The following is a 14,208-nucleotide window of genomic DNA, read 5'->3' on the forward strand; positions in this document are numbered from 1 at the left end:
GAGTACAAGAGTTGAGATGCTAACAACAGGAATTCTGCAGATGCTGGAAATTTAAGCAACTTTGATGAGTGTTACAAGAGTTGGGAAATCAGGTTTCAGCCATACAGACATTGGTGGATCCACACTTGAAGCAGCTGTGGTCACTAGGCTATATTAAGCAAGCAAGGATGTAAAATAAATTCTATTTGTTGCTGGGACTGGATAATTTGAATTACAAGGAGGAACTGGATAAGCTGGGACTACTTTCCCTGGAGCTTGAGAGGGAACCATAGCAATTTATAAAATCAAGAGCATAGATGAGATGGACAATCACACTCTTTCTTTCCCCCTCCCCTCCCCAAACCCCCCACTTCCAGGTAGGCAATTCTAAAACTTGAGAGCATAGGTTTAAGTTAGAGAGGATAGATTCCAAAAGTACTTGAGGGGCAGTTATCTTCCACACTAAGAATGGTATGTATATGACCCAAAGTGGTAGAGAAACGAACAATTAAAACATTTAAGATATTTAGACAGGTACATGGATAGCAAAGCATTAGAGGCAGATGGGTCAAAAATAGCCCTGCTGACTATTCCTGTATAAACATAAATCCAAGAAGTGATGCATTAAAGAAAATAGATTTATTTAATAATTCTTAACCAAAGGGCCAAGTAATGGTGTCCTTGTTTGCTGAATTCAGTGAAGCTAGGCTGGGCTCAGACGACAATTTGACTAAATGTAGCATTGTGTACACTGCATCACAGAAACAAAAAGTATTAATGCAAAGGCCCAAAACTGCAGAGAATCTGAGGCTTGCTCTAAATATATTCATTAATACCGAACATGAATACAATAACACAAAACCACTGGGGTAATGTGTGGATTTAGCTGCAAGGAACATACAAGTTTAAAATCAATGCCTTTGTGACTATTTGTGATCCAGTGTGGTACTGGCTGACTAAAATATCATTTTCTTCAATGTTAAAAATTATGTTCCGGTAGAAACACAGGAAAGACTAATATTTATTCTAGAATATATTTCATGTTTCATCTACTGTGTCAATATTCTTCCATTTACCATCTACAGTACTAACAATATGTCAATTTCAAGATGCACAATGAAATACCCACTGAAAATGTATTAATCCTACTGCAGGTTCTAATTTACAATGCAAAATTCAAACGTATGTTGCAGTTCAATACATAGAGCCATGAGGCACTTAGTTTCATTCAATATACCAATGAATAAAACTGTAAACACCATCAATATCATGGAGCTCATTTGATAGCAGTGGCAGAATGCTGCCTACCCATTCTCCTTACTGAATGGATTTGAATGGTTGAAGAGGGAAAACAAGTTACTATGGAACAAGCACCTCACGATTTCTCAAGTGAATTTAGTTCACTTGTTCTAGAAGTGGATCCCATTACTACTTGAACACTGTTTTATTATTTGGTAGCAGGACAGCCAGCCGAATAAATGAATGAGAAAACAAATCTGAACTGTATTACGCAATTCTCTTTGGACCATGGCCTTGTTAGTGAACTAAATACTTATAACAATTTTAAATAGTGATTTTAATAACTTTTTAAAAATTAATTTTGCTAATGACTCATGGTGTCAAATAAAAATGTACCACATGTGTGCAAAACTAGTCAACATAGTCAAGCTTGTTACAGTGCCAAATTTCTTAGTGGAAACTTGAATGGGACAACTATTCAAATGATACCTTTTACACATAGGTTTAAGCTGTCAAGTATATTAACAAAGCTAGTCCATAGGAAACATTATCAAGTATAATTTGAAAAACTATATCATGAAAGATAATATGCAGCATGTTAATTTGAAAACTTTTCAATTTCACCCAAGTATCTATTTGCTGTTGAACTGTTTTCTCTACACAACACTGCAAGAGGCAGATCTCTCCTTATAACTCAAGGCCTTGAAATTTGTCAGATGATTTTTCTTCCAAAACCTAAGTACCACTAACTAGAGTTAGCATTAAAGTGTGATTATTCTAAATCGCTGAAATTTTGGTGGCAATAATAAATCTGCAGACATCTTTATTTTTATTGAGATATCTTAGAACAAACAAAATCATACTTACAATGGTTCAGGGCCTCAAACTCTGAGATATAAACATCACCAATTGCTTGCCCTGGTCTAACCATGTAGATGACATGGCCACAAAAGCACAGTACTGTCTCTAACTAGAAGGCTAAGGAAATTCAGCAAGTCTCATTGACCCTCAATTTTTAATCGATGCACTACTGCTCGGTATGGCAACTGCTCTGCCGAAGGAATTGCAGTGTGTGGACACAGCTCAGTGCATCACAAAATTTGGCCCTTATTCCATGAGCCCTGACTATACTTCCTTCTGTTTGTGAAACTCCACCCAGACGTTCCATTGGGCAGAAGATACAAAAGCCTAAAAACACACATCATCAGGCTCAAGAACAGATTCAATCCTCCTCTTACAAGGATCTTGAATGGATCTTTTGTACAATCGATGAACTTTGACCTTAGTCTATTTCTTCATGGCCCTTCCACGTTATTATTTACAGGTATACCCTGCTTTACGTTACTTCGCTTTTACGAAAGACCTACATTAGTACCTGTTTTCGCTAACTGAAAGAAATCCAAAGAGGATTTTCGCTTTTATGAAAAAAGGCAAAAAGCGAAAATAGCGTTCAGCGTTTGTTTTGCAGCCAGCTGTTATAGAGGCAGCGCGCACCCTGAGCAGCGAGAGTGGCGACAAGCGAAAATAGCGTTCAGCGTTTGTTTTGCAGCCAGCTGTTATAGAGGCAGCGCGCACCCTGAGCAGCGAGAGTGGTGCTGCCAAGCTCCCTCCCCGGGAACTACACTTAGCATCAAGCTGCCATAGCTTTGAACTGCGTGAAATTTTTGCTACGATTGACAGTGCTGCAATGATTGCAGAAAAGTATGACTTTAATTTTGAAAGGGCATGTAGGTTTAGGGCAGGTTTGCAGGATGTTTTGAGTGCTTCCAAAGAACTGTATGATAGAAAAATGAGTGAACTTTCCAGTGTGCTCGCTGTCTTCCCGATTCTGGTAAGTGAAACTACACCGTACTTACATTATTTCTACTTTATATAGGCTGTGTATTTATCATATTATTCCATCTTTTACCATATGTTAGTGTTATTTTAGGTTTTATGTGTTATTTGGTATGATTTGGTAGGTTTCTTTTGGGTCTGGGAACGCTCAAAAAATTTTCCCATATAAATTAATGGTAATTGCTTCTTCGCTTTGCGCCATTTCGGCTTACGAAAGGTTTCATAGGAACGCTCTATTTTCGGTTGGGGGGGGAACACCTGTACCTGCACTGTAAACAGTATATTTTACATCCCCATTGGCTTTTCCCTTTGTTCTACTATGAAGTAATTTTGAAATGATCTGAATGATTGGAATGCAAAATAATGTTTCTTTTAGTACAGGGGTCCCCAACCTTGTTTGCACTGCGGACCGGTTTAATATTGACAATATTCTTGCTGACCGGGGGCGGGGGGGTAGGGTTGCCAATGGACGAGAATAGCAGTCAAATACATTGTATTTACCCCGAGAAAGACTATCATGACCACGAAGCCTTGCGTGGGCACCTGTGCTCGCATGTGTGTAGGTGCCGATTTTTCTCTACAAATCACCTTTTTGGCCATTCTGTTCGGGGGCGGGGTTGTTAATCACGACTAGAATATAGGTGATAAGTGGCTAATACACTCAATTTCGTTTCTAAAAGGGCTTATCTAACGAATTTAATATTAAACACACAGCACGTATTTTCCTCACATGAATATAGTGATAAGTCAGTTATCAGGGGAGGACAGGTGAGCTTGAAGTAAGTGTTGAATTAACTTCCAGTAGAAGTGGTTGAGGCAGGTTCGATATTATCATTTAAAGAAAAATTGGATAGGTATATGGACAGGAAAGGAATGGAGGGTTGTGGGCTGAGTGCAGTTCCATGGGACTAGGTGAGAGTAAGCGTTCGGCATGGACTAGAAGGGCCGAGATCGCCTGTTTCCGTGCTGTAATTGTTATGTGGTTATACAAGTCACTTATAAGTCAATAGCATCATAACATTTTAAGTAACATTTGGATATTAAACACACAGCACATATTTTCCCCATATGAACATATAAAATCATTGCGACACACCAATATTGCTGAATCAGTGGGAGCCCTGGGCTTGTTTCCCTGCAACAAGATGGTCCCATCGAGTGGTGATGGGAGACAGTGATACTCGAAGAGGGTTCCTTATGTCCAGTCTATTCCGCAATTTAGTTTTCGTTGCATTCATTGCAGAGATATGTTGGAAATGGAAGCAAGGTTTTCAGTGTTTTCATGGCTATCTCAGGATATTTAGCCTTGACTTTGATCCAGAATGCTGGCAGAGATGTTATGTCAAACATACTTTTCAGCCCGCTGTCATTTGCAAGCTGACATGGATGACACGCGGGTAATGACCTCGCATGCATTCGAGCTCAATAGTGGACGTGACAGGGAATGAGGAAAGGTGCAGCTGACTCATATCGCCAAATCATAGCGTTTCCTCGCGGCCCGGTAACACATGCTTTGCGGCCCGGTACCAGTCCGCGGCCCTGTGGTTGGGGACTGCTGTCTTAGTACATGTGATAATAAACCAATTACTTAAACTTGAGGCCGAGTTGGGTATTGAAAATACAACTTGCATTTAAAAAAATCTGTTCACAGACAGTACAGCAGTAAATCAATTGGCTGGCAAGCAAAACTGAGGCACCTTTTATATTTCATGTCATCTTTGCCATAAGAATGCAATTCTTTGTGATGCATTGCAGAGTTCTGCACTCATTATCACTCTGATGAAAGGTCACTGACCTGAAAGAAGAATTCTTTTCATTCTCCATGAAATCTGCCTCATGATGAATATTTTGATAAATTCCCAGTGTCAGTTTTGCTTTATAAATACAACTGCTATACTTTAGCACAAAGAGAGCAAACAGAATCAATGAAATGTTCCATGTAGCTATCTGGCTCTTCAGTGAAGGACAAACAACCCATGACATGGATGAAATATCTAAGTTAACATTTTCTTGTTCAATGGAGAAACACTTGACATGATTTACGCACATGAATAAAGTCTATCTGAAAACTTGGGAGTTCCTCTGCAACTGTACATAGATAAATTTACTTATTGGTTAGATTTCAGTATTGATTTTAGCAAAACAAAAGAGCTGTTTATTCACCACAGGAAGAGGAAACCGGAGGTCTATAAGCCAGTCCTCATCAGGGGATTACAGGTGGAGAGGATCATAAACTTTAAGTTCCTCAGTGTGATCATTTCAGAGGATCTGCCCTGGGTCCAGCATGTAAGTGCATTACAAAGAAGGTACTTCTACTTTCTTAAAGGTTTAAGAAGATTCAGCATGTCATCTAAAACTCTGACAAACTTCTATAGATGCACAGTGGAGGGTATATTAACTGGGTGCAGCACGGACTGGTACGAAAACACCAATGCCCTTGAATAGAAAAGCTGATAAAAGAGCAGTGATTACATTCTACCATCATAGGTAAAGCCCTTCCCCCCACTGAGCACGTGCACAAGGAATGCTGCCACAGGAAAGGGCCCCCGCCACCCAGGGCATATTCTCTTCTTACAGCTAACATCAGGAAGGAGGTAGAGAGTCTTAAGAACCAGCACTTTTTCACTGATTCTACTGCGTTTCTTTGTCTTTACAGTGAATGACTGCAAGAAAATGAATCCCAGGGTAGTACGTGGTGACATAGATGTACTGTAATAATAAGTTTACCTTGAACTTCAAATTTAGACAAGGACAACATTGAGTCAAATTGATTTACACCCAGAAACCCACGCTAAAGTGGGACACGTTTAGTTCCTGTCGGCATCCAGCTTAAATGAAAGCAGACAATACTGCTGCAAATTAATTACAAAAGGGTATTAGTCTTTCGAGGCACATTCCCACTGCAGAAGAGGGCAACACTTTGTACTGATCAATCTATTGATTGCAAGGATAATGAAACAGAGCTTCTATTATTGAAACCTGGCACTTGGGACCCCATTTGTACTTGGAAATGATCAACTGTGGTAGCTGCTTAAAATGAACATCATTTGGAGTTTTATAAGGGAAATCTTATTGCTGAATGATTGTGGACTTTGTTGGCTTGAAATGTCGGTCCTACAGGGCATTTCTCTAACAACTAAATGAGAATACTTTTGTTTATTACTCACACTTGTTGTGCCTATAATATTGAGCACCAGTCCAACTCTCAGCCAGTATTCTGACCTGAAGAGTGAAGATCTTCTAAGCAAAGCATATTTTGTGCAGAGGTCAGATTGAGACAAAAATCACTCACGTCAAAACAGAATTGCAGCAGGCCATTGACTGGAAATCAATCATTACTGCAGGATGAGACGGGATCTTGTGCACCATCTAGACATTCCAAGCTGATTGTCGAAGTATTACACAAACACGAGGAAATCTGCAGATGCTGGAAATTCAAGCAACACACACAAAACGCTGGTGGAATGCAGCAGGCCAGACAGCATCCATAGGAAGAAGCAAAGTCGACGTTTCAGGCCGAGACGAAGGGTTGACTGTGCTTCTTCCTATGGATGCTGTCTGGCCCGCTGTGTTCCACCAGCATTTTGTGTGTGTTGATGTATTATTTTAGTTTAGAAGTAGCTGTCTGAAAACTGAGATTTGCTTCGCATTAGGGATTTTTGCATTTTTCTTATGAAGGAAGTCCTTGTATCCCAAATGCCCCAGATTCCAGATTTCCTTCTCTTTGTGTACTATTTTCTTTTGGCAAATTATTGCAGCCAATTGCAGATAAGTCACCACTTCTTTCTATCTTTCTGGAAACCACAACAATATTCTCCAAACTGCAGAGAAAAGCTTCTCATTGTATCTGCATTCTGGTGAGAAATCACACTGGAGTAGGCGAGGAAGTACAGCACATCCTTGTTCTCCAAGATTTATCCCTACGACAGTGCAGCTACTGAAAATGCCCATTCAGTGCACTAGATGGATAAAGAATGCATGCTTTCCATAAATGTGGATTCATCATGCTGTGATCCACAATAACATACACAGTAATGGAGTAAAAATCTTCCCTGCTCATAAAATGGTAAGTGCTTCACAAGGATACCAGTGAAACCTATGGCTATCAAGGAAGCCAGCAATAATGGCATATCCCAATACTTGACTTATCACCTACCCATCACTGAAATCAAAACAAGTGAAAGCATTTGTTTAAGAGTAGAGCTTGATGTAGAAGTGAACAGCAAATTGCACAAGGAAAGATCTGCTGCAGTCTTTAAAAAGAACCTGTTGCAAGGAGTACCAAGGTGGAAGTTAACTTCAACAGAGTCCAGTCAATGTATCTAAAGGTTTTGCTGTATAAAGTTTCATGTATCATTGATAACAACCTTGGGAAAACTCAAAAGCTGCAAATGCTATTTTACTGGTCCAAGCTTCATGGTGTTTCTGAAGACACTGGCAGTAGATTAGGTGATTACAAATAGCCTAAAGTTCCTGATTTATTCATGGGCATCATAATTTTATTCAATAATGAAATTCAAAGTTCAACATAAATTTATTATCGAAGTACATATAAGTCACCATATACTACTTTGAGATTTGTTTTCTCAAATGCTACCACAGTGTCACCATTGAGGCAATAAATCAAGAAGTTTCTTACAGCTAAACATGGAAAATAGCATGGACTTTAGAAAGTGTTTGAAACATCCATAATCAATGAAATGATCTGTTATCAGCAGCTTTTAGAGCATTAAACCATAAGACACAGGAGCAGAATTAGGCCACTTGGCCCATCAAGTCTGCTCTGTCATTTCATCATGGCGGATCAATTTTCCCTCTCAGCCCCATCTCTTGCCTTCTCACCACACCCCTTCAAGCCCTGACTAATTAAGAATCTATCAACTTGTGCCTCTACGGCTGCCTGTGGCAACAAATTCCACAGATTTAACACAATCTGGCTAAAGAAATTCCTCATCTCCATCCTAAAAGGATGCCGCTCTATTATGAGCCTGTGTTCTAGTATTAGACACTCCTACCATCGGAAACATCCTCTCCACATCCACTCTATGAAAGTCTTTCAATATTTAATAGATTTCAATTAGGTTGTCCCTCGTTCTTCTGAATTCCAGTGAGTATAGGCCCAGAGGCGTCAAACGCTCTTCAAATTACAAGCTTTTCAATCCCGGAATCATCTTCATGAACCTCCTTTGAACCCCCTCCAATGTCAGCATATCCTTTCTCAGATAAGGGGCCCAAAATTGCCACAGTACTCCAAGTGAGGCCTCACCAGTACTTTATAAAGCCTCAACATTACATCCTTGCTTTTATATTCTAGTCCTCTCGAAATGAATGCTAATATCACGTTTGCCTTTATCACCATCGACTCAACCTGCAAATTAACCTTGAGGGAATCCTGCACAAGGACTCCCAAGTCCCTATACATCTCAGATTTTTGAATTTTCTCTCCATTTAGAAAACAATCTATCCTTTTATTTCTTCTACCAAAGTGCATGACCATACACTTCCCAACAGTATGCTATCTGCCACTTCTTTACCCATTCTCCTTCTGTAGCCTCTCTATTTCTTCAAAACTACCTGCCCCTCCACCTATCTTCATATCGACCACAAATTTTGCAACAAAGCGATCAATTCCATCATCCAAATCATTGACATATAATGTAAAAAGCAGTCCCAACACAGACAGACTCCTGTGGATCACTAGTCACCAGCAGCCAACTAGAAAGAGCTCCCTTTATTCCCACTCTTTGCCTCCTGCCAGTCTGCCACTGCTTTACACATGCTAGAATCTTCCCTGTAATAACCTTGGGCTCTGCAGACTTCCTCCTTCTTTACCACTACCTTAACCTATCTTTGTATCATCTGCAAAATATTCCATAAAGTTATCAATTCCATCATCCAAGTCCCAATGGCAACCCCTAGTCACCAGCAGCCAAGCAGAATAGGTTCCTTTATTCTGACACTTTGCCTCCTGCCAATCAGCCAAGCTTCTATCCATGCTAGCACCTTTCTTGAAATACTAAGGATAATGTTAAGCAACCTCATGTGTGGCACCTTGTCAAATGCCTTCTGAATATCCAAGTACACAACATCCACTGATTCTCCTTTGTCTATCCTGCTTGTTATTTCTTCAAAGAACTCCAACAGATTAGTCAAGCAAGATTTTCCCTTGAGGAAACAGTCTATTTTATCACATGCCCCCAAGTATCCCGAAAACACATTCTAACAACCAACTTCAACATCTTCCCAACTAGTGAGCTCACACTAACTGGTCTATAGTTTCCTTTCTTCTGCCTCTCTCCCTTCTTGTAGAGTGGAATGACATTTACAATTTTCCAGTCTTCTGGAGTCATTCTAAAATTTAGCGATTCTTTAAAGATCATTATTCTTGCTTCCACAATCTCTTCAACCATCTCTTTCAGAACCCTGGGGTGTACACCATCTGGTCCAGATGACTTAACTACCTTTAGACCTTCCAGTTTCTTAGGAATTTCCCATTACTTCTCCCTAGTAATGGCAACTTCACACACACTTGCCCCTGGCATTCTCGAACTTCCAGCATACAGCTATCGCCTTCCATAGTGAAGACCAATTCAAATAATACTTCAGTTCATCCAGCATTTCCTTGTCCCCTATCACTACCTCTCCAGCATCATTTTCCAACTTTCCGATATACACTCTTGCCTCCCTTTTACACTTTATGTATCTGAAGAAACTTTTGGTATCCTCTTTAATATATGTGGCCACTTACTTTCATATTCCATCTTTTCCTTCTCAATGACTTTTTTCCCAATGTCTTCTGTTGGTCTTGAAAAGCATCCCAATCCTCTAACTTCCCACTAATTTTTGCTCTATTATATCCCCTTTCTTTGGTTTTTATGTTGGTTTTGACTTCTTGTGTCATCTTGCCTTTACAGTACTTCTCCCTCTTTGGCATGTATATATTTGTGCCTCCTGAACTGCTTCCAGAAATTCCAGCCACTGCTACTCTGCCATCATCCTTGCAGGTGTCCTTTTCCAATCAATTTTGGCCAGTTTCTCTCTCAGGCCTTCTAAATTCACAATTTGTGGATCACTCGTCAGTAACAAACCTTGTCAGCACTAACAATTTAGGTAGCACAGCAGAATACATAAAATGATAAAAGGCAACATGGTGTATGAGCTGCATTGTTTCCCCATTATCCTGTAAACTGCACAAGTATTTCTTAGCATCAATTTAAAATTTTAAGCAACATCTTGATATTCTTGCTATTGAGGGAGTGCAGCGGAGGTTCACGAGGTTAATTGCCGGGATGGCGGGACTATCATATGTTGAAAGATTGGAGCGACTGGGCTTGTATACACTGGAATTTAGAAGGATGAGAGGGGATCTGATTGAAACATACGAGGGATTGGACACGTTAAGAGGCAGGAAACATGTTTCCAGTGTTGGGGGAGTCCAGAACCAGAGGCCACAATTTGAGAATAAGGGGTAGGCCATTTAGAACAAAGTTGAGGAAAAACTTTTTCACCCAGAGAGTTGTGGATCTGTGGAATGCTCTGCCTCAGAAGGCAGTGGAGGCCAATTCTCTGGATGCTTTCAAGAAAGAGTTAGATAGAGCTCTTAATGATAGCTGAGTCAAGGGATATGGGGAGAAGGCAGGAACGGGGTACTGATTGTGGATGATCAGCCATGATCACAGTGAATGGCGGTGCTGGCTCAAAAAAGGGCCAAATGGCCTACGCCTGCACCTATTGTCTACTGTCTAGCCTGTTTTGGCAATGTCTCAATTGTCAAGGCTCCTTGAACTATAATACTGTAGAATAAATTGCTCAGATAATACCTACAGTATTTTCATTTCATTCTATACCTAGACAGTGAAGGAGAAAACCCATGTGATCTTTTTCCAGCTAATTAATAGACAATAAACAGAATTTATGAATCCACAAAAGAATGAAACCATATTCATATTTTAAACTAACTTCATCCTTAATTGACCTCAAGTCAGCTCACTCTGCTGGTGGCACAAAATAAAACAAGCTCCTGTTTACATCAACAGTACTGATGTCAAGAGAGCTGAAAGCTTCAAGTTCCTAAAAGTAAACATCACCTATAGCCTGCCCCAGTCCAACTACATTGACATCATTGAAGCTCACCAGTGCCTCAACATCCTTAAAAGCCTAAAGAAATTTGGCATGTCGCCTTTGATATTCATTGATATTTATCAATGCATGATACAGTGCATCGTGCAGATGGGGCTCGCCAGCCATGATAAGCAGCTCATCTAGGAGAAGGAAAACTCTGATCACAAACCTTTACTGTCTTATGGCTATACCCACTCATGTTGAAGACTTCAGGAGTAAATCCCGAGGGGAAAATTCTGGAGCTGGAGTCCCTAAAGCAGTCCGATGTTGAGTTCAACATTGACTGGCAACTTCTGCAATGTTCCTGGTGCCAAACCGCATCAGTCTCTGCTTTTGCTTCGGGTTCATCAGAATCATGGAGAGGAGGAATTTGTTAAATGGGCAACAGTTTGTTCTCCACTTTGTACTGCCCTGGTTTGCGTATCTAGACAGCTGGGATGCAATATCCTTGGTCAACCCTGAAAAGCATGGAGGCCCCAGTTAGAGTGCATCCTATCTGGATGCATCACAGCTTGGTATGGCAACTGCTCTGCTTGTGACAAATAACTGAAGAGATGTGAACACAGCTCAGTACATCAGAGAAACCAAGCTCCCTTCTATGGACTCCGTTTATATTTCTCACTGTCTCAGTGAAGCACCGGCATAATAAAGACCCCACCCACACCATCCTCTGTTCTCCACTTCCCATCAGACAGAAGATAATAAAACTTGAGAGCACATACTGACATTATTGAATGCATACTTAGTACAAGATGGATTCTTGACCCCACAGTCTAACTCCTTGTGACCTTGCACCTTTCTTTCTACCTGCAATGCACTTCGTCTGTACTTTAACATTTTATTCTGTGCTCTGTTATTGTTCTACCTTGTACTACCTCGATGCACCATTGTAATGAATTCCATCAGCATGGGTAGACTGCAAAATTTCCACTGTACCTCAGTACATATGGCAATAAACCAATTCACCAACTTGGCTTAATACCTTCATTTGCTCATGTGAGCTTACGTGAGAATGCTGTTCTTCAACACCATAATTCCCTCCAGGCTCCACAAGAAGCTCAGAGACCTCTGCCTTCACCCTACCTTGTGCAGCTGGATCCTGGACTTCCTGTCAGATCACTGGCAGGTGGTAAGAGTGGGCTCCCTCACCTCTGCCCCTCAGCACAGGTGCCCCTCAGGCTGTGTCCTAAACCCCCTCCTTTATACTGTGCATACCCATGACCGTGTCGCCACCCACAGCTCCGATCTGCTAATTAAATTTGCTGACGTTACTACATTGATTGGCATAATCTCAAATAATAACGAGGTAGCCTACAGAGAAGTCATCATCCTGACACAGTGGTGTCAAGAAAACAACCTTTCCCTCAATGTTGCAAAAACAAAGGAACTAGTTGTGGACTATAGGAGGAATGGAGGGACAGGCTAGCTTCTATTGACATCAATGTATCTGGGGTTGAGAAGGTGAATAGCTTTAGGTTCCTCATCACATCACACACACAATAGCATACACATCACCGACGATCTCACGTGGTCTGTACATATCGGCTGTGTGGTGAAAAAAGCACAACAGCACCTCTTTCACCTCACACGGTTGAAGAAGTTTGGCATGGGTCCCCAAATCCTAAGGATTTTCTACAGGGGCACAATTGAGAGCATCCTGACTGGCTGTATCACTGCCTGGTATGGGAACTGTACTTCCCTCAATCGCAGGGCTCTGCAGAGGACAGCCCAGCGCATCTGTAGTTGTGAACTTCCCACTATTCAGGACACTTACAAAGAAAGGTGTGTAAAAAGGGCCCGAAGGATCATTGGGAACCCGAGTCACCCCAATCACAAACTGTTCCAGCTGCTACCATCCGGGAAACGGTACCGCAGTATGAAGGCCAAGACCAAGAGGCTCCGGGACAGCTTCTTCCACCAGGACATCAGACTGATGAATTCACAGTGATACAATTGTATTTCTATGTTATATTGACTGTCCTATTGTACATACTTTTTATTACAAATGACTATAAATTGCACATTAAGATGAAGACCTAATGTAAAGATTTTTACTCCTCGTGTATGTGAAAGATGTAGGTAATTAAGTCAATTCAATTCGAGGAAGGATATATGCATGAATAATGACTAATGACAAAGCTGATGCATTCAATTTAACTGCTATTACAAACGTATTATCATAAACTTTCAGAAAAACAGGTAACAGAAGCCAGAAACAATACTGGAAGTATTTACTACAATGAAAGAAAGGTTACATCTCATCTATAATGTAAAAATGAAAAAAAAACTGCACCAAAAAGATAAATTCACACAGTATTTTTAAGGTTCTTACTTCCTCTCCTGGTTGAAAATTTTCATGGCAGAGTGGACAGTGATTGGCAATTTTCTCAGGCTTTGCAGCTGTAGAAAGAGATAGAAGAAAACAGCTCAAAACTCTGTACATTATGCATTTTAATTGTTAACCATTTATCCAGCTTTATAAACTGTCCATATAGGAGAATATTTACACATATTGCAAAAGACTACAATCTATTGGAATTCTGACCTGATGAGTTTCCACTTCAACCTTGCTACCACATTTTCTATATCAAAGATCATTTGTTAATCAGTATGATAGCATAATCGCTGCATGACTGATCTAATATCTGGAGGCCTGGATCACTAACCTGGAGATAAGAACCTGAAGCCTACCACAGCAGACAGATAATTCAAAATCTACTAATTCAATAAATCTGAAAAGTATTGGTAACTTTGACCATTCTAAGACAGTGAGTTTAAGTTTCTGATGACAGAGGAATGGACTCTTAGAAATAAATTCTGTTTGCAGCTCATTGTCCAAAAATGCCACATCCAGTCCATGATCACTTCATTGATAAACAACATATAAAACTATTTTAAAATAACCATAACAATGGTTCCATTGCATTGCTATTGGAACTTTCCAACTTACTGTTTTTTTAAATCTTAAAACCCATGAAAGGGTATGTCTCAGCCAGAATGCCGTGACTGAACCACCTGGAGCAGCATTCCATG

The 14,208-nt window shown here is 40.4% G+C and overlaps 1 protein-coding gene across 8 annotated transcripts in view; it reads right to left on the minus strand.

Moving 5' to 3' along the window:
- The window catches only part of cep104 (centrosomal protein 104), a 130,976-nt gene that overhangs the window by 16,496 nt on the left and 100,272 nt on the right, over window positions 1–14,208 (minus strand). For all 8 annotated transcript variants that reach the window (XM_063033289.1, XM_063033288.1, XM_063033282.1 and 5 more), the window contains one exon: window positions 13,508–13,575. In XM_063033289.1, coding sequence (XP_062889359.1) covers window positions 13,508–13,575 — 68 coding nt within the window. The remainder of the gene's footprint in view (window positions 1–13,507; window positions 13,576–14,208) is intronic.

This window comes from Mobula hypostoma, chromosome 25, assembly GCF_963921235.1.
Source record: "Mobula hypostoma chromosome 25, sMobHyp1.1, whole genome shotgun sequence".
Lineage (NCBI taxonomy): Eukaryota > Metazoa > Chordata > Chondrichthyes > Myliobatiformes > Myliobatidae > Mobula > Mobula hypostoma.